General features: G+C 33.1%; 1 protein-coding gene across 1 annotated transcript in view; it reads left to right on the top strand.

Annotated features, from left to right (window-relative positions):
* The window catches only part of LOC114342268 (zinc finger protein 468), a 28,396-nt gene extending 3,063 nt beyond the window's left edge, over window positions 1–25,333 (top strand). Inside the window, exon 4 of the mRNA XM_028293056.2 lies at window positions 24,394–25,333. Within this exon, the coding sequence (XP_028148857.1) occupies window positions 24,394–25,277 (884 nt within the window). The 3' untranslated portion in view covers window positions 25,278–25,333. The remainder of the gene's footprint in view (window positions 1–24,393) is intronic.
* The last annotated feature ends 584 nt before the right edge of the window (window positions 25,334–25,917 follow it).

Raw genomic sequence — 25,917 nt, forward strand, 5'->3', positions numbered from 1 at the left:
TCCATGACGTGTCATCGTCAGTGACGTCATCCATCTGGGCGTGATGACGTAATCAATGTTTTTTTTAATGGGAATAGGGGTCGTATGTTATCTCATTTGAAAGAGTAACATTAATGTTCAGTAGTATAAACAATAATATAATTATTTATACAGGGTGGCCAAAAAAAATTTTTGAATTAAATTAATTGACACAAAAAGAAGAATGTATGTAATTTATTTAACTCAAAATACATTTTATTGCTGTCATAAAATATAAAAAAATATATTATTTGGCAAATAAACATTGCTTTTCACTTAAATTAAATGTTCAAACTATCAAGAGGTAGGTGGGAGGCTGTTTGTGATTTAATTTAAGCTAAAAGAAATGTTTATTTGTGAAATAAACATTTTTTCTATTTTCTGATAGCAGTACAATGTATTTTTAGTTGCCACAAGACCCCTATTCCCATTTAAAAAAATCATCGATTATGTCATCATGCTCTGATGGATGACGTCACGTAGTATGAAATATATCCCAAAAAGTTGCAATATAATAAAAATAAAAATGGACCTATTTCAGCATTTCCTTAAAATCTAATAGGTAACTATTGCCAAATATCGAGGTGGATTCTTTTCTTTGACCCACCCTGTATAAATTTGTATTCATTGTGAAATCTGGTGAAAACACATTAATTTTTATTTCATTAGACAGTTTATTTGAATTTTAATTACCCCGCCCACAAACGCTCAAATTTTGACCATTTTTTCAGGATTGTAACTCCTATACGACGTAAGTCTGCAACTCCAAATTTTTACTTCTTATTCTACTTGCTAGTGGCTAACATTCAGTCAAATTTCAATTTTTTTCATCCGTGACCATCAGGGATATAAGGGGTCAAACATTGAGATTTTTAAAAAAATTCCATTTTTGAGATTTTTTTTAAAAAATCTACTCAAGTCTCAAAGCTAAAACTTTTTTTATTTAAAGTATGTACATATGTCTTTTCCAGAAAAAAATTACAAACCATTATTGGCTATGCTGTTAAAAAAATGCTAAAAATGGAATTTTATCAGTTTAACTTTTCAAACTTTGAGGTTCATTTAAGGCCTTGCCTTAAGGGTAGTTTGAAATTAAATAATGCTACAGGAAATTTTTTTAGAGCATACTTTTCTAAAAAGTTTGGTTTTTGATTTATTGTTCTAGGACAAACCTCAGTAAGCATATTGGCTAAAGAGCGAAGCCATGTTTTCCGTGAAAATGATCAATATGCTTTAACAACAATGGCCGTCATCGGCAAACTAAATTTTTTAAATATAAAATGAATGCAACTTTGTACTCTCTATAGACTGAAGTTTGAAAGGTAGAAAAATAAAAAATATTAAAAATAGTCAAGCAACCACCTTTGGACCACTTGGCTTGGATTGACCCTAAACAAATACACTTGAAAGCCGAACAGGATCATACTTTTCGAAACATCAATAAAGTAATTTATCTGGACCTCGGAGGTAAACTACACTATGTAATTTCAAGCAACTGTGATTGCAACAAAGTTTAGAGCACTTACGATGTTAATAAAAATCTAATACAGTAGAACCCTGAAAATCCGAACTAATTGGGGGGACAGCCTGTTCGGATTCCAAATAGTTCGGATTATCCGAAGGTTAGCCTAACTAGTAGTTCAAAGCTTTCATTGTCGTTGATTTTGAGTAAAAACGTTCTCGCAAGAGTGTGGACAATATTTTTGGACTCAAGTTGACTATGAGAGAACCGAAGTAAGTTTATGTTTAACCTTTATAAGCACTATATAGGGTGAGGCAGATAACTGGCGTATTAGAAATATCTCGAGAACTAAAGGCAACAGAATCACGAAAATTGAAATAATGGGGTTTTGAAGGATGATCTATTAAATGAAAATATTTTTATCTTTTTGCAACTTTCGGTTATACCGGAAGTTGCTTATAACTTCGTTTTTTTAAATGGGACACGCTGTATATTTTTACATTTTTGGGTTCTTCTCGATATCTTCTTTCTTAAAATATGAGGTTTTGTAATATTATACAGGGTATTTTAAGAGATATTTACGTTTTTTTATTAATTTCCTAGCAATATTCACACCCTGTAGAATTGTAATAGTTTGACATTAAAAACTCTGCTTACGTTCAAGTGATTTTTAATATAGTCTATTTTTGTCAAGAATCATTAGTATAGCTAATTTTGAAATTTTAGTATACAGGGTTGGTCGAAATTCGGAATGAATATTTTCTGAGTTTTCTTAAATAGAACACCCTATATTTTAGTATTGCAATGAAATGATATTTCATAGTACTTTTTTATTTTATAAGTATTCCCTATACCTAACTGCTTTAATTTGTGAGTTATTGGTGATTCAAGCTAAACATTAATTGCAACAAAAAATACGTAACATTTTATTAGGTTGACCCTGAAAATATTTAATCACAAATAATTTTTCAGAAATAAATACATATTAACCAAGACTGATCCTTAAAACTACCAATAATGGTTTAGCTATCAAAATACCTACGTAGTTAAGATTGTTGGTGCCATTAACAATTAAGCACAAATTATAGCAGTTAGGTATAGGGAATGCTTAAGAAATAAAAAAGTACCATAAAATATCATTGTATTACAATACTAAAATACAGGGTGTTCCATTTAAGAAAACTCAGAAAATGCTCATTCCGAGTTTCGACCAACCCTGTATACTAAAATTTCAAAATTAGCTATACTAATGAATCCTAACAAAAATAGAATATCTTAAAAATCACTTAAACGTAAGTAGAGTTTTAGATGTCAAACTACTACAATTCTACAGGGTGTGAATATTGATACGAAATTAATAAAAAAAACGTAATTATCTTTTAAAATACCCTGTATAACATTACAAAACCTCATATTTTAAGAAAGAACACATCGAGTAGAATCCAAAAATGTAAAAATTTACAGGGTGTCCCATTTAAAAAAACGAAGTTACAAGCAACTTCCGGTATAACCGGAAGTAGCAAATAGATGAAAATATTTTCATTAAAGAGATGACTCTTCAAAACCCCTTAATTCAAATTTTCACGATTCTGTTGCCTTTAGTTTTCGAGATATTTCTAATAGGCCCTTTATTTGCCTCACCCTGTATATTAAAGTACGTATTTATTTTTAAGAAATTTTAAATCTCAAAGTCCTATTAATCCTACATTGTTCAATTTTGTGGTTTTATTCTATATAATAAACATGTTTTTAAGTTTTTGTCTTGAATTTTTTTCACTTTCTGTTGGTTTGGATTTGCGAACGTTCGGATTAGCGGGGTTATACAGTGGGTATATCCCATAATTGGTTGAAAAACACTATGACTATATTTTAATGACAATTTATCCGAACGGAGGCTCATTTTACTCCCGGAATATTTTACCTCAGGAGATACCATCATTTCAGTATAAGTTTTTATTGCGCTGGAGAAGGTCTTTTCATTATTATGGCCTGAAAAGATTTTTTTTGGATATTTGATGCTTGAATGCCTTTTCTATCAGCACCATGACTGGGTAAGATCATGTTTGTCAAATCGTCTGCAAATAATAATATTAGATGGTACACTATCAGACTCAATGAAGTCTTCTGTGGGGGTACCACAAGGTTCGGTTCTTGGTCCTCTCTTCTTTATTGTTTTTATCAACGATATCAACCAAGTTTGCACTACTCCTAATCAAATTATTGAATATGCAGATGATACAAGCTTCATTATATTACATCATCAATTTGATCAGCTTGTTAGCAAGGGAAATACAGCATCTCAGGAATTTAGTAAGTACTGCAAAGACAACGGCCTTAAATTAAATATAACAAAAACCAGTTTCATGAGATTTTTACCAAAGAATACAGGGTGAGGCAGATAACTGGCCTATTAGAAATATCTCGAGAACTAAAAGCAACAGAATCATGAAAATTGGAATACAGGGGTTTTGAAGGATGATCTATTAAATGAAAATATTTTCATCTCTTTGCAACTTCCGGTTATACCGGAAGTTGCTTATAACTTCGTTTTTTTAAATGGGACACCCTGTATATTTTTACATTTTTGGATTCTCTTCGATGTCTTCTTTCTTAAAATATGAGGATTTGTAATGTTATACAGGGTATTTTAAAAGATAATTACGTTTGTTTATTAATTTCGTAGCAATATTCACACCCTGTAGAATTGTAGTAGTTTGACAACTAAAACTCTACTTACGTTCAAATGATTTTTAATATAGTCTACTATTGTAAGAATCATTAGTATAGCTAAATTTTTAATTTTAGTATACAGGGTTGGTCGAAACTCGGAATGAGTATTTTCTGAGTTTTCTTAAATGGAACACCCTGTATTTTAGTATTGTAATGAAATGATATTTTATGGTACTTTTTTATTTCTTAAGCATTCCCTATACCTAACTGCTTTAATTTGTGCTTAATTGTTAGTCGCACCAACAATCTTAACTACGTAGCTATTTTGATAGCTAAATCATTATTGGTAATTTTAAGGATCGGTCTGGATTAATATGTATTTATTTCTGAAAAATTGTTTGTGATTGAATATTTTCATGGCCAACCTAATAAAATTTTACGTATTTTTTGTTGCAATTAATGTTTAGCTTGAATCACCAATAACTCACAAATTAAAACAGTTAGGTATAGGGAATACTTATAAAATAAAAAAGTACTATGAAATATCATTTCATTACAATACTAAAATACAGGGTGTTCTATTTAAGAAAACTCAGAAAATATTCATTCCGAGTTTCGACCAACCCTGTATACTAATATTTCAAAATTAGCTATACTAATGATTCTTAACAATAATAGACTATATTAAAAATCACTTGAACGTAAGCAGAGTTTTTAATGTCAAACTATTACAATTCTACAGGGTGTGAATGTTGCTACGAAATTAATAAAAAAATGTAACTATCTTTTAAAATGCCCTGTATAATATTACAAAATCTCATATTTTAAGAAAGAAGATATTGAGGAGAATCAAAAAATGTAAAAATATACAGGGTGTCCCATTTAAAAAAACCAAGTTATAAGCAACTTCCGGTATAACCGGAAGTGGCAAAGAGATGAAAATATTTTCATTTAATAGATCATCCCTCAAAACCCCTTTATTCCAATTTTCATGATTCTGTTGCCTTTAGTTCTCGAGATATTTCTAATAGGCCAGTTATCTGCCTCACCCTATATAGCCCTATGATCCTTATCTATATATTGATCACAGGTCCATTCAAAATGCTGAAGTAATAAAAATTTTAGGACTGATGCTAGATCCAAAGCTAAGTTGGGAAGATCAAATAGATAAAGTAACCTCGACACTCAGTAGTCGTTGTTATGTAATTAGAAATATAAGGGATACTGTATCCTTCCATATATTAAAACTAATGTACTATGGCTTGGTGCAGTCAGTCCTTCAGTACTGCTTAATATTTTGGGGCTCATCTCCATACATGAATAGAGCTTTTATATCTCAAAAAAATATGATAAACGATGTTTAAAGTATCACCAGCTACATCATGTAAACCACTATTTATAAAAGCTAACATCTTGACTCTTCCTAGCCTATATATTTTACAACTAATAATGTATATAAAAAATAATGTGTGTGTACTTTGTACGCACGTTAGAAGTTATACTTCTATTATATGATTATAAACGAAAGTAATATACTTTTTATTTATATTTTATTTAAATATTAAACTAATTTATACTTACTACTTCTCAAACATTTTTATTAAAACAGTGCCAAAAATTAAAATAATAAAAGAATAAAACACACAAACACATTAAAAATGCCACAAATGATTTCTGAACATTAGTTGTCGGAAATTTTTTTAACTAAATACGTATTTTCTGAAAATAAAATTATATAATAAATTTTTTTTTTTTTGAAACGTTTATTCAGCAATCTGTTAGTTATAAAAATTCTAACAATAAGCGTCTTTGGGGTTTTGAAATAAAAAAGAATTGACGTTAGAGAGGTCAGTCCAATGACTGGACCTCTAGTATGGAACAAACATGACATTCCGATAATATGCTACATACAAACATACATTTTACATTTACAAACAATACATATATCTAAAATATAAACACAATTACGGTGAGGTATAAAACTTATTTATAAACAAGGTCCAGTGGATTTTTACGTTTTAGTCTGTGAGTTTGTTGACTATTATCAAGCAAGTTTATTGCCAGGGCATTTGGATGGCTTTCTAGGCGTTTTATGTACCGAACACTGCACTGAACTATCACTTCACTGATCGTAGGTACTTCTAGATCACAATAAATGTCTTTGTTTGACACGAACCATGGGGCGTCTGTTATAGAGCGTAACACTTTGGATTGCAATCTTTCCATTATGGATATGTTGGATTTTGCTGCTGTACCCCATAGCTGGATCCCATAGGTCCAGACCGGTTTGAGTATTGTATTGTATACCAACAGTTTGTTACGTATAGACAACTTCGATGTTCTGCCCAGTATCCAATAATGTTTACGAAATTTTAAATTTAACTGTTGGCGCTTTTTCCATATATGTGTTCTCCATGTCAAAGTTTTGTCCAGGTGCATACCAAGGTATTTAACGCTTTCGGCTTGTGGAATTGCTTTGTTATTTATTTCTATATTAGGCGATATTTTACGACATTTTGTAAATATGATATGTTGTGATTTTGATTCATTGATCTTTATTCGCCATTTCTTTGTCCACTTTTCAATGTTCCTAATATGCCTTTGAAGAGATTCGGTAGCTGTTGCGGGATTTTCATCTGTGACTAACATAGCTGTGTCATCTGCGAATGTTGTAGTCGTTACATTTTCGTTTGTTGGTATGTCGTGTGTAAATATTAAATATAATATAGGACCCAGAACACTACCTTGAGGGACTCCAGATCGTATAGGGTAGATTTTCGATGTATCTGCTTCATGCTTGACACGGTAGTACCTTTCTTCTAAATATGATTTTAGTATAGTAAACATTGAATCAGGAACGTTCATTTTTATTTTGAAGAGCAACCCTTCATGCCAGACTTTATCAAAAGCCTGACTGACGTCAAGAAAAAGTGCAAAACAGTACTTTTTTTCTTCAAAAGTTTTATTTACTATATCAACGACTCTATGAACTTGTTCTATTGTTGAATGCTTCTCTCTGCAACCAAACTGGTGATCCGGAAAAAGATTATTATCAGTTATTATCTTCATTAGCCTGATCGCTAATAGCTTCTCAAATAGTTTAGCTAGTACCGGTAAGAGACTAATAGGACGATAAGAGGTATGTTCGTGAGGTGGTTTACCATGTTTGTGGATCATTCTTATATCAGCAATTTTCCATTGCGTTGGTACAATTTTCAGCCTTATTGCGGCGTTGAATAGTTGTGTTATCATAATTACACCTTTATCTGGTAACTCTTTTAAGATAGTTCCTGTTATAAGGTCTTAGCCAGGAGCTTTTTTGGTTTTTAATCTATATTGAATAGTATTTTTTACATCTCTTTTTGTTACTGGTTTCATTTGCTCACTTGGCTGTTGGATTGTTGCTAGACTTTCATAGATAGCCTCATCTTCTTCAGCACTGACAGAGGGCAGAGGTTGAAAAACTTCTTCAAGATATTTTCCAAATGCCTCTGCTTTTTCTTGATCTGTTCTCGACCATGAGCCATCTGGATTTCTTAATGCTGGTATGTGTTTACTGGGTTGTTTTAATTTCCTGGTTGCCTTCCAAAGTGAATAATCGGTATCTGCTGTTGGTGTTAAATTTTGAAGATAATTTTCGATGTAGGAGTTTTTGTGCTGTAGTATTGTATTTTTCAGCTGTCTTGCGGCTCTATTGTAGTTCATTTTGTCTTGATGCTGCCTTGTGTTTTGCCATATCTTTCTTAGTCTCCTCTTCTCTTTAATTTGATTTCTTATATTAATAGGATTGTTTCTTTTATTCTGTGTATCTTTACATTTTGGAGTGGCATTCCAAGCAGCTTCTTGGAGAAGTGTAGTAAATTCATATACTGCCAATTCAAGTTCATCTTTTGTTTTGAGAGAAATATTAAGGTTTATTTTTTGATGTATTTCTTCCCTGAACTCATTCCAGTCAGTTTTATGATTGTGCAGTTTTGCTGGACGTTCCTTCTCAACAAATCTTGGATTTAGCGTCGCTATTACAGGGGTATGGTCTGAAGCAATTTCATAATTTGGTACAATATTTAGATAGCCTTCTCCAAAACCTTTGCTTACAAAGAAGTCAAGACAGTCCGGAAGTCTACTAGGGTCAGTAGGCCAGTAAGTAGGTGTGTAACTAGATAAGTGTTTGAGATGTAGTTCCTGCATCACTTGAAAGAGGATTCTACCTCTACCTGGTGGAGAAAGTCGAGAGCCCCAACTCACATGTTTTGCATTATAGTCAGCACCGGCAAGAAATCTATTACCTAGTGAATTAAAATAATTAGTAAATGATTCTTTATTCGGTGGATAGTTTGGTGGAAGATATGCTGCAGATATTGCTACTTGTCCAAGCCAATCTTCTATGATAATACTTGCTGCCTGAAGGTGTGGCTCTTTTATGTTACCAAGGTGATAGTGTTTAATCCCTTTTCGAATAATAACGGCTGCACCTGCTCTAGCATGCCTTTCAGCATCAGGGTGTGGTGCATTATAAATTATATATCCATAAAATTTAAGGTTGTGGTTGCTTGTTAAATGTGTCTCTGATATTAGCATTATGTCAATATTGTTTTCTAACAGGAAATATTGCAATTCGTTTTTATGATTTGCTAGTCCATTTGCATTCCAGAGTCCTACCTTAAGTAACTCACCCATTTGTTTTCAGAGAGAGTGCATGTTTGAGTTCTTCTCTTAGTTCTCTGATTTCTTGTGTAAGTTCATTTATGGTTTTTTGCTGTTTTTCCAAAGTTTGTTGGAGAAATAAATTTTGTTGTTGCAGGTACATGTTTTGTTGATTTAGATATGAATAGATATCATTTGTAGCTATATTTTTTGATGTAGCTTGTGCATATGTTAATCCAGTTTTTGGTTGGTTCGGGCTTGACGTAGGTCTAGGGCCAATATATTGCTGCGATGTAGATGGATAAATTGATTCGGTTTTTTGGAATTCATTTTTATTATTATTGTTGTTCGTGTTCTTTGGAAATCTCTTATTTAATAATTCAACGTAGACTTGACAGCCTTTATAATTCGCAGGATGAGCGCCCCCACATAGAATACATTTTGCTGGTTTTCCGTCTTCTTTCTTCTTTGCACATTTACGGTAGTCGTGTTGTCCAGCACACTTGACACATCTGTATTGTAGTGTACATTGATTTCGTGTATGACCATAATTTTGGCATCTTTTACATTGGACTATAGTTTGTTTCTTCCTTGGGGCTTCAAATCGAATTACTGCATTTAACAGAGTTCCTATTTTATACATATATCATTGTTGTTTTGCTTTTTTTCTAAATCTATGAAGAAGAGATGGTACTGTATAAGGAACGAAGGTTGCATTTGTTGTTGCAAACCGTATTGTAAATGTTGGTTTGGATCATTCAAATTTTGAAACACGTTACTAGGATGTATTTGAAACTGCTGGGGATATCCATTGTGCGAGTAGGGTTGATTTTGGTTTGTAGTAACGTTTGGAATAATATAATTTGCTTGGTAACCGCCACCACTGGTTCCTTGCATTTTATTGCTTATTAATTATATACACAATAAAAATGATCATTATTTTTGTTTTATATTATTTAAAATGGAGTTTTTATTTCTTACCTAAAATGCTGGCAGTATCACTAATTGCTATTTTATTACTTTTAAATTTTATTAAAGGCACGAGAAAAAAGCTGTCTCCTCAAATGTTCGAATGAGATCAACCTTTTATCAACTTTAATTGTTTATTAATAACATTTATTTACAGTACTGAAAAACTGAATGTAAATATGGAGAGCCAACACGTCCGTTTAGTTTCGATGCTTGATACTTACTATATAATAAATATACTTACAATCATAAAATGTATAAAAAAAATAAAAAAATAAAAGTTTCTATTGGGATTTGAACCAACTTACCAGCGCGGCTGGTATTGGCGTTGTATTGGGGTTCACTCGCATTAAACGCTTCGCCACGGAGACAGTGTGTCATTATGTGCGAAGATCGACTAACTAAACGGTTTAAACTTTTGACATTTTTGAATTATGTAAATCAGATTATTTTGATTTTGAATTGAAATGATTTAGAATTGAAAAAATACAACAAAACATAGAGTAAGAAAACAATATATTAGTATTGATAGAAATTTTGATGGTAATCAAATTATGTAAATAAAAGTATTACATACTATGTATTTTGGTAGGTTCAAATAGGTGATGCATTTACAATTATTACGTACCTGTTGTTTTAAAAACTATTTAAAAATCACTACAATTATAAACTTTTTTGTTTCTGTCCTCACAACAATAAAACTAATATATTATTGGGACCGTGCAAGTTCGGCAAAGCGACCCCTATTTCTACGCTCTATACTAAAATTCGCACTTTTAATTATATTGGCCAATTATATTAGTCCTGGTTACTGGATAATTGTCAAGGCCATAGTCCAAAAAAATAATAAGAAGAAAAAATAAGATTCAGGTTATGTTATGAAAACGTCAACAATTGTATGTAGTAAATAAAATTAGTTATTAAAATGCAGTACTGCAAGCAAAATAAAATTAATTAAGTTTACCTTTATATAATAATTGCATATCATATCAATATTGTGGAGCAATATATAATTTTTCTGCTTCATTGACAGAAGGTATAAAATATACGTCAATTTGACAATTTCAATTGACAATATGAATTATTTAAGATAGTTGCAATATTTCTCCGCGACTCGCGCAGGGTCGTTTCTCGTTTCCCCTTCCAAGTACTGGCACACCGCGAATGCATTTGTTTACCTTCATATTGAACAATTATTTATTATTAACAGATCATTTCAACACCCAATCAGAGCCCGTATAACGACTAATAAATTTCGCAATCACTTGCATCGTGCAAAGTGGCTATGTTCAAATATCATAACAAAATTTGATCAACTATTTTTAAAATACTTACCAGTGTAAGATTCTTTAGCTTTGAATAAGCGAGATCGTAGATCGTCCCGGTTGATTGTTGTTATCCACAGTTCTCTATGCCTTCGAGCTAATAGGTTTTTTATCAGTAATTTTGCGGCACTCATACTAGTCACAGTTTGATGGGCTTTCACATTGGCATGCAACAATCATCTCTTCTATGTTAATAAGTCCAAAAATATAATATGAAAACTATTTAAAAAGGCAGTATAACCATTAACTAACTTTTTGTTTGTTGTTTCTCTTCCTACAAATTTTAAAACGCAACAACCATACATAACCAAACCACAGTCCCACAGCTGCCATATTGGATAATTTTTGTCATGTCATTTGAACATCCAATCAGAACAAAGTTGTAATGCGACTGCGCCGGGTCAAGGTTAATATACACCAGCCTTTTCCCCGCCTGGGAGTGGCACAGCATGCTCCTACCTACATTGGGATCAAATGTTTTAATAAGTTCAGTGACATGTCGGTGGCACATAAGATGCATCTTGGCACTATTAAATGCTTTGAACAAAATCTAAAAACATTTATAGTTAGCCATGTTTTTTACAGTATTGAAGAATTTTTAAATTTTTAATGTGTTTCTTGTAATGTAATTTTTTTCTTTTCTTGTAAATTTTAATGTACTAATTTTTTAATGTGTTTACATTTGTATAATCATATAATATTTTTTTGACTAGTCAGATAAATTTGTGTAATGTATACATTGTATAAATTTCTAGACGAATAAATTCTATCTATCTATCTACCATACCCTGCCCTGCACGTTTAGCCAATGCACCACCAATGCAACCAAAGGGCAGTATTACCCCATACCCACCTGCATTTTTCTGTATAGGCCAGGATCCCTACTGTAAGAACTGCCCTAGAAGCCAATGTATTGTTGCCCGTATCCCGCCACTTTAGGAGGCGCATACTTTATTCGGGATACAATTTATAACCAATTTGTATGATCCAACTAATAAAATTAAGTGGATTAAAGGGCCATATTCAAAACAAAACTTATAAAAAATAACACGACCAGTAAATATGACTATGAAATATCTCAACAATAACTATAACACAAAATAAGGTAAAAAACGACAAATGCCGATATGGATGTCAAGCCTTAGGTGTTGGCCACTTACTTACGGATATCGAAGAGGCCGGGTGACTGACAGGCAGTTAATTGAATCCAAAATCACCACATACACGCAGTTTTCGTAAAGGCGTGGGCACGCTCGATCACAAAACTGCATGTGTGTGGCGTCTCAACTGCAGTTCATTAACTTAACTACTCAAATACTTAACGGCCTTCAGTCCTGGCCTGCATGCCATGGCCTCTTCGATATCCGTAAGTGAGTGGCCAGCATTAGTCGACGAACACAGAGAAGGCGGTTTCCGCTATAAGGCGGTATAAAAATAAGCCACAATTATTTTTTCAATTTAATTGTGGCTTATTTCCCATCTAACTAGTTAATTATTGTTAAAATAATTGCGAAAAAAGTCGAAATTGCAAAAAAATTAATTTCACAATAACTATTATAAAAATTAGTGTACAGCTTTAAAATTTTTGTCAAATGAGGGTTCTTTGGTGCTTAATAGGTGATAAAAATTTTACAGGTGTCAAATGAAAGAGCATGAGCTAGACTTTCAAATTGGTTTAAAAACAGTGAATAAAAAATGCATTTATTAGTAATAAATAATTATGCAAAAGTATAGTCAATTTTTCCTCATAAACTTTTTGAATAGCTTTTAAAAAAATCTATTTTTTTACTCTGTTTTAGATGCACAACTAATAAGTAATATTATTTATATATAATTGATAAAAAAATTGTAATAAATATATATAATTTATTCTATAAAAAAATAAAGTTTATAAGGAAAGATTTATGATATTTTGCATAATTATTTATTACTAATCAATGCATTTTTTATTTACTTTTTTTAAACCAAGTTGAAAATATAGCTCATGCTCTTTCATTGTGGATTGGTTCTAACATAATTTTTTTTCTGACATGTTATTGCAAAAAAATGCTCTCTGGGATAAACAATTTGAATAAAATTTAAACAATTGAATGAATCTCTTTGAAATTTTTGTCACATATTAAGCACCAAAGAACCCTCATTTGACAATAATTTCAAAGCTGTACATTCATTTTTACAATAGTTATGCGAAATTAATTTTTTTGTAATTTTGACTTTTTTCGCAATTATATTAACCTTTGTAATAATCCATTAGTATGTATATCAAAACTTTGAGTATCAATTGAGTGTATCAAACTTTGTAATAATTAATTTTAAAGCTTTTTCCTTACTCTCGAAGATGTTTGTACTAAAAACCCATAAGTTTCACTGTTTTCAATTGATTTAAAAAAAAAAGGAAAAATGCCGTTTTTTGACACTAAATTGTTTATAAATAAAAGTGGCCGCCAGATCCTACGCAGGAAATAGTTACAATTTGCTCTTATAGGCATTACTTGTCGAAAAAACGCTTCAGTGTCTTTGCTCTTGAAGTGTCATGGAAAAAACCTTAGGTATTACCCTGGAATATATACATTTTATTGAAAATAACTTACCAGGTTTAAATATTGTAGAGATCAAAACAAATGCTTAAATTCCAATATTATACCAAGCACAACAGATAAATACACTAAGTCAAAAATTAAGGTGTCTGGCGATCACTTAAAAGTGCCCTGGCACTGCTTTAAAATGAAGAGTTATTAGAATAAAATATTAATCAATCTGATGTGCAAATTTATAAAATCAACTATTGCACCTAACTACACGATAACAATTATTCTCTTCCAAAGAACAAAACCAAACTAAGAAAAGATGACTTCGATACTTACTTACTTACTTTCCGTGTCCGGAACACCAACAACTTTAAATTTTGTATTTCCAATGGTTGGCCACATAGATGGCCCTGTCATTTGCTATAATTAAGTCTTGTTCTGTGCAGGTCTCTCTCATCTCTGTGCATGATAGTAGATGCCGGCTGGTCTGAACCGCGCCACAGTCGCAGGTATCGTCCTCCTGGTATCCCCATTTTTTCAGGTTACTAGCACAACGTGAAACGCCGGTTCTTAGTCTGTTTAGCGCTTTCCAAGTCGGATACGGTAAATTGTGTCCAGCAGCCATTTCCTCTGAGGGAGGAAAATGTGTCGCGGTAGCTGACGCTTGCCATAGGTGTATTCGGCGCGTCTCTGGCGCTTCAGGGATGGATCTTGATGTTTTCAGGAAGCTTTTCCGAGATCTTAGTCTGCTTGGCTGAGTTTGGTGGTCATATAAGGGGTGTCTTCGGTCCGTCTCCTGCTTTTTCCGTTCTACCTCTGACGCGACCTTCCTCCTGATAAGTGGTGGAGCAACTCCAGCAATGGGGTATACCTCTTCGATAGGTGTCGGTTTCAGGCAACCCGATATACGGACCGTTTCATTTAGAGCCACGTCGACGTTCTTTGCGTGAGCAGAGTTTGCCCACACTGGTGCTCCAAACTCCGCGGCCGAAAAACATAATGCCAAGGCAGAAGTGCGGAGAGTGTGTGGTTGTGCTCCCCATTTTGTATTAGTTAGCTTGCGGATGATATTATTTCTGGCACTTACTTTCTTCTTGACATCTTGACAGTGGTATCGGTAAGACAGAGTTCTATCCAGACGGACGCCAAGGTATTTTGGCGTCTTGTTGTGTTCCAGCATCTGACCACGCCATTCCACCTCCAGTGACCTTCGGGCATGCTTGTTTCTCAGGTGGAAAGCACATACCTGGGTTTTTGTGGGATTGACTTTCAGATGGTTTTTATCATAGTATAGAGCTAAGTCTCCCAGGGCATCTGTCAGTTTCACTTCGACCTCATTGAAGGTTCTTCCCTGAGCTGCCACCGCTGTATCATCAGCGTAAATAAATTGCCTTGTTTGTTGGTGTATGGGTTGGTCGTTGGTGTATATGTTGTATAGAATCGGCGCGAGGACACTTCCCTGTGGTAGCCCATTTTTTTGGTCCCTCCACCGACTGTTCTTGGACTGTAGCGTTACGTAGAAGCGTCTATTCTGGAGGAGACATTTCACTAACCTTGTTAGTCGGAAATCCTTTGTAGTTTCGTAGAGTTTTGCGAGTAGCCGTTGATGGTTAACTGTATCATAGGCGGTAGTTAGGTCTATGAACGCTACTCCTGTTATTTCCTTCCGTTCAAAACCATCTTCAATATGTTGGGTGAGATTAAGAATTTGACTGCAGCAGCACTTTCCGGGCCTGAATCCTGCTTGTTCTGGAATAATTTTAGTCTCCACATATTCTGCGATCCGGTTCAGTATCATTCTTTCAAAGGCCTTGAAAAGGTGGCACAAGAGAGATACAGGTCTAAAACTCTTTGTATCCGCCGGATCCTTCCCTGGTTTTAAGAGGGCTACCACTCTAGCTTTCCTCCAGATTTTGGGGATTTGTAATGTACGGATGCAGCAATTCATCATTTTTACGAGCCACTCTACGGTTTTTAGTCCAAAGTTCTTTATTTGCTCTGTTCGTATGTCGTCCAGGCCAGCCGCTTTATTATCTTTCATTTGATGGATCGCGCCTCTCATCTCCTCTAGACAAAAAGAGGTACCTAGAACATCTCTTTCTTCGTCGATATTCCGTTGAGCTCTCACCTTGTTCTTTCTTGATCTCGTCTTACCGTTCATTAGAAGATGATGGGCTATCTGATCGGGTGTGACTTCTGTCATGTTGACTGCCGGAGCAACGGGATCGTTGCCAAGATTCCGAATAAGCTTCCAGGCACGTCTGCTGTTCTGTTTCATGACTTCGATATAAATATTAGATTGAAAGAACCATCGATGTTTAAGTAAAACCACCCAACGCCAATAATATTAAGTTTTAGTATATACAATAGAATTATAAAACTTCATAGAATGTACGTGACAAATGTCCAAATTCAAATAAATTTATTATGGTTGATATAACCTTACCCCATTGTAGGTACTCATATTGCTAAAATCTTGTATTGACTAGGTTACCTGAAATGTTTTTCAACAGTTTAGGTATAAAAATATTTTAGTCGGTATTACTCAAAACAGATACAACTCGTAGAAACATATTGTTTAGATTATATTGTCAGTTGGGTAAAGGTAAAAATTTGGCAAATTTTTATATATTAACAATTTTATAGTTTTCGTTTTGGGCCCTGCGAGGGCTGCGAGGCCCCCTTTGGGGTCGAGGCCCCTAGACAACTGCCTACTTTGCCTAATGGTTAATCCGGCACTGTTTGCCACACAAGAATCTACAGGTCGAGCAAGTCTTGTAAATTTCACGATTGCGAGCCACGTTTCACGCAACCGTGTTTGCGTACTTGTGTTTCGAGTTGCGTGGTCGTGCGGAGTTATATTTACCAATTCGCGCAATCGTACTTGAGACGCTGTCAGGTGAGGTGTTTGAAAATTTGTGTAACTTGATTGCTTGATTCTGTGGTGTGAAGGTGGTTAAACTTTTGTTTTATTTTTTTTTTGTTTGTTTTTGTTGTTGCGAATATATCGCAGAAAGTTTTTAGATGAAGTAATTGTATGATGAAGATAACAGATAACACAGAAAATACAAGAGGGCAGCATACTTTGCAAAACAATTGTTACAATTTGAAATCAACAATTTGTTAAGTTGTCTTGCAGGTAAAAAAAGTGACTTTTTAAAAAAATTATATCTTGGAAACTAAAAATTATTTTTATTTATAATTGAAACATGTAAAAGTATAGTACTCTCAAAAAAATTTCAGCCAAAAATATTCATTTTTGTAGAGTTGACTGCAATTTTTCGACAACAGCCCTTTTTTGCAGTGAGCAGCATAACAAGTCCAGTCTCATCTGAAATCAAAGTTTCTTGTAGTTTATACCTCTGGCTAGTGAATGAACAAAGGATTTTTTATTAGATGAGGTCATTTTTGTTTTATAAAAAAAACTACTTTAAAAATGAGAAAAATTGGGGTCAAAAATGTGTTTAAACTTATGTAAAATCTTCAAATTTCATTTTTTTTAATTCCTTCATTCATATTCTAGCCAGAGGTATAAACTACAAGAAACTTTTTGATTTCAGATGAGACTAGTTATGCTGCCAACGCAAAAAAACTTAAACTCTACAAAAATGAATATTTTTGGCTGAAACTTTTTTTGAGACTACCTTAAGTACTATACTTTTACATGTTCCAATTATAAATAAAAATAAATTTTAGTTTTCGAGATATAATTTTTTAAAAAAGTCACTTTTTTTACCCATAAGACCTATGTAACCCCTTAAAAAAATGTTTGGAAGAATGTGTTTGATGGCCAAGATGCATACATATATTTAGAAGGAAAGTTCCTGATTTCTGTAGTATAATACATAATACCGAAGAAGAAGTAGCCCTAAGCGCCGGACTCCACTTGCGATTTGTAGTTGTGAAGATTGAACACATTCTTTCAAATAGAAGTCAATCCATGATTATTTAGTCACAAATGGATTGACTTGTATTTGAAACAATGTGTTCAATCTTCCTGATTACAAATCGCAAGTGGAGTGCGGCGGTAATAACACCAAAATATTCCATATAGGTCCATAGAAGGTACACAGACATTGAAAAATTCCTGGAATATCCCCGAAAACATGTTCCCTGAACATCCCAGGAAAATCCTGTGTCAGCATTTTAAACATTACCTGAATGTCTTATTGGAACATTCCATGAATGTCCACGAATGTTCTCTGGACATTCAAAATATATTTTGTAGACATTCCCTGGATATACCAGAAATACAGTGATGAGCGCTCTAATAACCGGCAAAATAGCACAAAAGATGTATTAAGTAGTGAGATAAAAAGACATGAAACTAGTTGAGCTGGGAAATTTAGCGATATTAACTTATACATTTAGATTGTATTGATTGTGTACCACCTTCAGACGTATCAGACGAGTTTGGAAACTACCACTGTCACAGTGACAGTTTTAGTTGACATACTCCTCCGATATGTGTAAAGGTGGGATCAATATAACGTAAATTTAAAGGTTAATTTCGCTAAATTTCCCAGCTCAACTAGTTTCATTTCTTTTTATCTCACAACTAAATATGTTGCCCATATTTTGCCGGTTATTAGGGCACTTATCACTGTACATCCTTGCTGATGTGACAATACCTCCTATCTGTTTTTTCATGAGTTTTGTATGAGAGATGGAAAAACATGTTTTAAAGTCACCTCCTGTGTTCATATGCAAGTTTTGACTTGTTTTGTAGTTCATAGATAGTTTAATTTACTACAAAACAAGTCAAAAAATATCATATGAAAACAGGAGGTGACCCTAAGACAAGTTTTTAGTCTCTCTTACAAAACTCATGAAAAAACAGATAGGATGTATTATTACATCACTGACGATATGTGGCCATACCAAATAATACATCCTTGATAAATATAAACATTTTTATTGAACAAAACCTTTTCATACATTTTTTTAATGCAATTTACTGATATTCCTAAATATTTCAAAAAAATGTGTCACATTTGCTTTGTAAACCTTTCTTTTGCCTTTCGTAGCCACATATTCCGTTTCCTTCCTGGTTTTTTGTAGACCACTTCTCTCAGCTGATTCTAAAAAAAATGAAATAAATGGTAATTTTTCTATCCTTTACAATTAACAATCAGAAGAAATATTATTTACAGATAATGATATGCATAATAATAATAGGTTTGTTCTAGCATCAGTTTGAAACCATCAGCGAATAGTGGACCAGCGCAAGTAGAGGGGATCGCACTGGTGACTGTATTATGTTCTTTTACTGACCAACTGTTTGCTGATGGTTTTTGACTAGTTTGACTGTTTGCTAGAACAAACCTAATAATAATAAATATTTTGTATTTTGACAATGACATCTGATGTGGAAGTCAAAACATTAATAAAATTATTTTTTCAAGTTAACTTTCACATGCGCGTCTTAAAATTGTACTTTTAATACTTATATCATAAATAACTATTAAAACTATCTTAAGAGGAAACAGTATCGATCAACAGGTAGCGAAAATGTGTTCCAAGATTGCGGCTGTAATTTTGAATATTTTTCAAGATATTTGGCACACATATTCGTAATATAATAAAGAATGGCGGTACAGAGCCCAATTTGAAAAATATATTATTATGTGGAAATTACTCTGTAATTAAATATAATATAAAAAAACGAGCTTGTACCGCCATTAAGAAGAACAAAAAAATACACTTTCTTCAAATACAACTTTTTTATCCGATTTTGTGTTATTTTGGAACTACTAAAATTTTTTATTTCATTAGTAGTTCCAAAATTACACAAAATGTAGGCATCGGATAAAAAAGTTTATTTGAAGAAAGTGTATTTTTTTGTTCTTCTTAATGGCGGTACAGGCTCGTTTTTTAAATATTGTATAATTACAGAGTAATTTCCACATATTAATATATTTTTCAAATTGGGCTCTGTACCGCCATTCTTTATTATTTTACGAATACGTGTGCCAAATGCCTCGAAAAAATATTCAAAATTACAGTGACAATCTTGGAACACGTTTTGGCTACCTGTTTATCGCTACTGTATTACCTTAAAACATTGTAATTTGCTAAACCAGTATATTTTACTCTACTACTACTCTACTAGCTACCTCATTTTCCACTGTTTCTAAAGACTTGTTTACATGGGTAGAGTTTTGAGGAGAGTACAAGTATAGTACTGATGCTAGTATAGTGAAACCGATTTTTGTATTTTTAAACACTCTTGATTATAAGTGCACCTTAAATTCTTAATTTTTTGCTTAAGCTCGTTTACTCCAAAGCCCCCTTTGCCATTCTTTCGACGATTTCATCCTCCGCAGCTTGCTGCAAACTTTTATTTCTGTAGTATACACTACCTAAATTCCATAAACACTGGTATTCGCCGTATTATAGCTCTACAAGTTTTAAAGTTTCATCTTCGGTGAACTTCATTTTCACTATTTACACAAAACACAATTCCAGCCAGAATGACAGCGCCCCCATGTACTCTCCTACCTACTCTATTCTGCCATAATTGAGCGTGTTCCATGGGTAGAGTGTGCAGCCGAGTAGACATTTTGGCAGTAGTGGTGGTCATAGAGTAGTTACTTTGCCATAGGTTGCTAGTCACTCTACTTTAACTCCAACTATAAACTCTACCAGCTATTCTACTGTGCTGAGCATTTTTACAGGTAGAGTTACTCTACTCTATCAAGTACTTGCATCATTACTCTACCTGTGTAAACAAGTCTTAAATCTACTGAATGAAAATCTACTTAATCTTAATCTACTCTTAATGAAAAATGTCTAAAATCATTTACCCACCTAGTATTATTGTAGAATTTAAGACAGTCCAGTGCCTTATAAATAATTTCAATATGAATATTTTTTCCTTTAATTCTCCTTTGATACCACTCCATTTTAGATTTTGGGGAACTTATTTCATTGTGTTTATAGCCCATATTTATTGAAGGAACCCAATCTGGAGATTGTTATTATCGATTAAGTCGGCTGGTTTTCCTATAAGATTAAAATGTTAACATCTTCAAAAATCATTACTGTTGTAATTGTAACTTACCAGATATAAAATGATTACAGCAGACAGGACAGGAAAATTTTCATTTCGCTAGTAAAACCTGTACATTGTATTGCATTTAACCATTGTTGTCTCTCAGATACCTTATTTAGTTCAGTTTAAAAGTGAACTTTATCTTGACTTTATCACAATTACTTTGCATTTCACACTTCAAAACACAACACCAATGAAGCATATTATCTTTCTAAATTAATACTTCCATAGAAAATGTTAAATTAATCTTTGTACAACACAAAATTACAAAGAAATACAACTAAAATTATCTAAAACTCATTAAGAACAGATAGAATAAGATTTATCTTTTACACCCAGTAGCCATATTGACTTAATTTTGACAGCATGTTGGAACGGATTTAAATTTGGTAAATATAACTCCGCACGACCACGCAACTCGAAACACAAGTACGCAAACACGGTTGCGTGAAGCGTGGCTCGCAATCGTGAAATTTACGAGACTTGCTCGACCTGTAGATTCTTGTGTTTGCCACATACCGTATAAACCAAAAAAATTTTTCTTGAATTAAATTAATCGGCACAAAAAGAAGAGTGGGCGTAATTTATTTTATTCAAAATACATTTTACTGCTGCCAGAAAACAGAAAAAATGTTTATTGGACAAATAAGCATTACTTTCCGCTTAAATTCCATGTTAAAACTGCCAAGAGGGAGGTGGGTGGCAGCTTGAACATTAAATTTAAGCGAAAAGTTATGTTTATTTGTCAAATAAACATTTTTCTGTTTTCTTGCAGCAGTAAAATGTATTTTGAATTAAATAAATTACATACATTCTTCTTCTTTGTATCAATTAATTTAATTCAAAAAAATTTTTTTGGACACCCTGTATAAATAATTATATTAATGTTTATATCACTGAATACAGAATTGCCAACATTACCAGCTAGTACACGACCCATATTCTCATTTAAAAAAATCATAAACTGTATATACTTGCCCGTATGTTTATTGTGGTAGGGCGACTATCGCGTCGCGGTAAAAATTGGACAGGTTGCGTTTTCTTAATCGCTGTGATTATTTTGTCGCAAATCGATTGAATTGCCAGCATTACCAGCTAGTACACGACCCATATTAAAAAAAATCATCTATTACGTTATTACGCCCGGATGGATGACGTCACTGGTATAATAGATAGTATCCGCCACGCTTCTAGACACACGAGACATTGAGCTAATACAGTGCTGGACCGTTCACTTGTTGTACTGTTTCCTTTAATGTCTAGTGACGTTTAGAACGTCAGAAAATGTGTAAAAACCGAATATTACCATAGAAAGTTGACAGTTAATAGAACAGCTGTATTTGACGTTTATGGTTGTCACTGTATTAAAGTCGTAAAAGTTTTAACCTTTTCACTGCGGGAACCGGACATCTATACGTAAAATAACTTCGGGCCCGTACAACGGGAACCGGCTAAATCTGCGTAACCTTTTTTGGCATTCGCTGCGGCAACCGTATGAATCAAATATTGTTTGCGTATTGTATGTTGTCCATAGAAGAAAGTTATGCATGTTACATCAACATTTACAGTACAGTGGAACCTCGATAACTCGGATTAATCGGGACCGCGACCGATCCGGGTTATCGAAAATCCGAGATAGCCGGAGAATATGGTAAAAATTAATAAAATACGGTATACTTACAGATAAACTCCGTTAGAATTGAAATAACATGAAATATATTTATAAATATGCACAGTACCTACTCATTAAAATTACCAAAAAAAAAACACCAAACACAAACGTAAGTAAATGGAAGCGAACAATACAAGACACACAATACAGTCACAATGATGTAATGTTATTATTTAAGAACAGTGAAACCTAAAGACCATTGTTTATAAAAGAATTTTTTAAATAGTCTTTCCTAAACAATGCTGACAGTTTGAAATAAAAAGGAATAGATACTACAGACAGGTGGCTGTTGTTTCTGCGGCGTGTGCTATGAGTCATTTTTAATATCGTATAGTTCAAATTACACACATAAGTACACATTATCTCTCAAATATTATATTACATACATTTTTATTGTTGAAAGGTTTGTCTGATAATTAACTATTTTGATGGGAAATAAGCCACAAATAAATTGAAAAATACAAAATATTGAAAATCAAAATGTTTATCTGATGAAAATCGGTCCGGGTTAGCCGGACTTCCGAGTTATCGGGGGCCGACTTATCGGGGTTCCACTGTATATTTAAAAATATTTCAAGAATCTAACACCAAAAAATTAACGGTCTATACTACTTTTATAACTAGCCGCAGTGAAAAGGTTAAAGTATTGTAATATTCTTGACGTTTGAATAAAGATATTTTAAAGCAGAGTAACAGTACTATTAATTAATGTATTTTTGTATGGAAAAACAATTACATTGAGTAGCTTCTTGACTGTAACATCACAGATATGAGAGTCACATCTGAGAACGGATTGAAAACATAGCAATTTGGTACCTACCCATAGTAGCGTGGGTCTTATTGTATATGGCAAAAAATAAAAATTTATAATTAAAATCCACCTGTTTCGGGATTTTCCCTTAAGAGTAAACAGTAGCGATCAACAGGTAGCAACAAAATATAACTTCGGGAGATAGTATCATAAACTTTGACAACAGTGGTAATCTTTGACATTATCTAAGATTAATATTTTGACAATATCATAGTCGCGCTAAATGGAAGTAATAGAAAACGATTTTATTATTAGTAAATAGATATTTATAAAAATAAACCAAAATGGGTGAAAATTTTATGTTAAGATAGGTATTTAGAATTTCGATTTTCGCATAATTTTGGCACGGTTTTTAAGGGACTTTTTCTTGGAAGGTTTCACTTTATTTTTCGTTTGATTTACTTTTTCAATTTTGTTAAACTATTGATAATATTTTTAGAATAAAAAATCCTCCTAAAACTTTATATACTCGCATTAGAATTCGAAATATTTTTACGTAAAATATACTTACCTACCTACATATAACTAAAACTCACAATTAACAACAATCTATTCTTTCAAAGATGCCAACAACTTATACAACAACAACAAATATATAATAAATTAACTATCAATAAACACTACTTTCCTATGAAACAACAAAAACGAATTCTTAAATTAACACACTACTGCACTGAACAGATATCGATAAAGATGACAGAACAGATTAGAGAAAATCTGACGCAGGTTTGTCAAAATGACAGTGATAATTTCTCTATGTTGCCTAATTAGTTATTTAGTTATAATATGTTCGATTTCTTGTTAGAAATAAAACAATTCAGTAGTTCCAAGATTACACAAAATCTAGGCATGGGATAAAAAAGTTTATGTGAAGAAAGTTTATTTTTTTTCTTCTTAATGGCGGTACAGGCTCCTTTTTTTCAATATTTTATTTAGTTATAGAGTAATTTCCACGTAAGTACTAACATATTTCTGAACTTGGGCTCTGTATCGCCATTCTTTATTATATTACGAATATGTGTGCCAAATATCTCGACAAAATATTCAAAATTAGAGCCGCAATCTTGGAACGCGTTTGTTGCTACCTGTTGATCGCTACTGTAGCCTCTTAAAGTCGCTGACTTTCGAAATAACGATATTTTCTTTTCATTTGCACCATACAGTATATTTCACTTTATCAACTTTTTTTCTGTATCGTTTCTGCATTAACAAATTTTTATAGTCTGGATTTTTTTTTTAGATTCTTCTCAGAACATAAACCAAATTATGGAAAACATACAAGAACGAAGTCTACACTTTGAAGAAACGACATCAAAAACTTTGATTCGTTCTAAATCTTTCAACTGTGAAGTTTGTTTTAAGGTGTTTCCTAAAAAACAAAAGCTAGAGTCACATATGCAAGTGCATAGTGGAGAGAAACCTTTTGAGTGTGAAATGTGTAGTAAGCAGTTTTCTCACAAACAAAATGTAGACAGACATATGAGAATTCACACTGGAGAAAGACCGTACCAGTGTGAAATTTGTTTTAAGCAGTTTAGTGAAACAAGTCCTTTAAAAAAACATTTACGAATGCACAGCGGAGAAAAACCTCACAAGTGTGAATTTTGTTTTAAGCAGTTTACTGAAGCGAGTGGTTTAAAACAACATTTAATGACACATACGGGAGGAAAACCTTACATGTGTGAAATTTGTTTTAAACAGTTTCCTAAAAACCAAAATTTAGAGGTACACATGAGAGTGCATACTGGAGAAAAACCGTTCGAATGTGAAATATGTTTTAAGCAGTTTTCCCTGAAGCAACAGATCCAAAGACACATGATAGTTCACACTGGAGAAAAACCTCACACGTGTGAAGTTTGCCTTAAGCAGTTTCTTCAAAAACATCATTTAAAAACACATATGAAAGTTCACACTGGGGAAAAACCGTATGAGTGTGAAATTTGTTCTAAGCAGTTTTCTCATAAATCTCATTTTAATACACATATGAGAGCGCACACCGAAGAAACTTATCACAAGTGTGAAATCTGCCTTAAGCAGTTTACTCGCAAGAGTAGTTTGAAAAAACATTTGAGGAACGTGCATGCTTTAGAAAAATCACCGTTAGAAGAAAAATCTATGTCGTAGAAAATCTAGAGGGTGCCTCCACTGCGATTTATAAATCGCTGAATTATAACGAAGATTTCCAATGGATGACATCGAAACCCCTTGATGTGGATGGTTTTGAAGTTTTAGCAAATAAATGGTGCATTTTTTACCGGGCACTAGATGTAGAAACAAAATTAGGATATGAAATTGTAAAAAATTTGTTGTGTAGGTATTACACAATTTTGATAGAAGAAAAGATGAAATACAAATTGAAGATACTACGAGAGCCCTTCAAATAACATATCTCGCATTGGTTTGCGGTCTGACACTGGAGGTATTCTTTAAGTGACATCTCCGCGACGGAGGTCGGCAATCATCCTAGCTATTCGGATTTTAGAGACGACTGCTCTGAAAAGTTCATACCATTTTGCAGACTACTTTGTTTCATCTGAGGGGCCATTACCTTGACAATATGATAAAATATGTATAACTGAATGGACAAAAATAACAATACAATAATCATGTCGCTCATCCGGAAGAAGTGTCCCAACTCAAAAAACCACTTTTTTCAGGGGACACAAAAATATATTTTTAGATCTTAATTTAACTGTAAGGACACTTCTCGAAATACAACGGTTTTATGATAAATAACGATAAGTTCATGTCTGATATCAGAGCA

Source organism: Diabrotica virgifera, chromosome 6 (assembly GCF_917563875.1).
Source record: "Diabrotica virgifera virgifera chromosome 6, PGI_DIABVI_V3a".
In the NCBI taxonomy this organism is placed as follows: Eukaryota; Metazoa; Arthropoda; class Insecta; order Coleoptera; family Chrysomelidae; genus Diabrotica; species Diabrotica virgifera.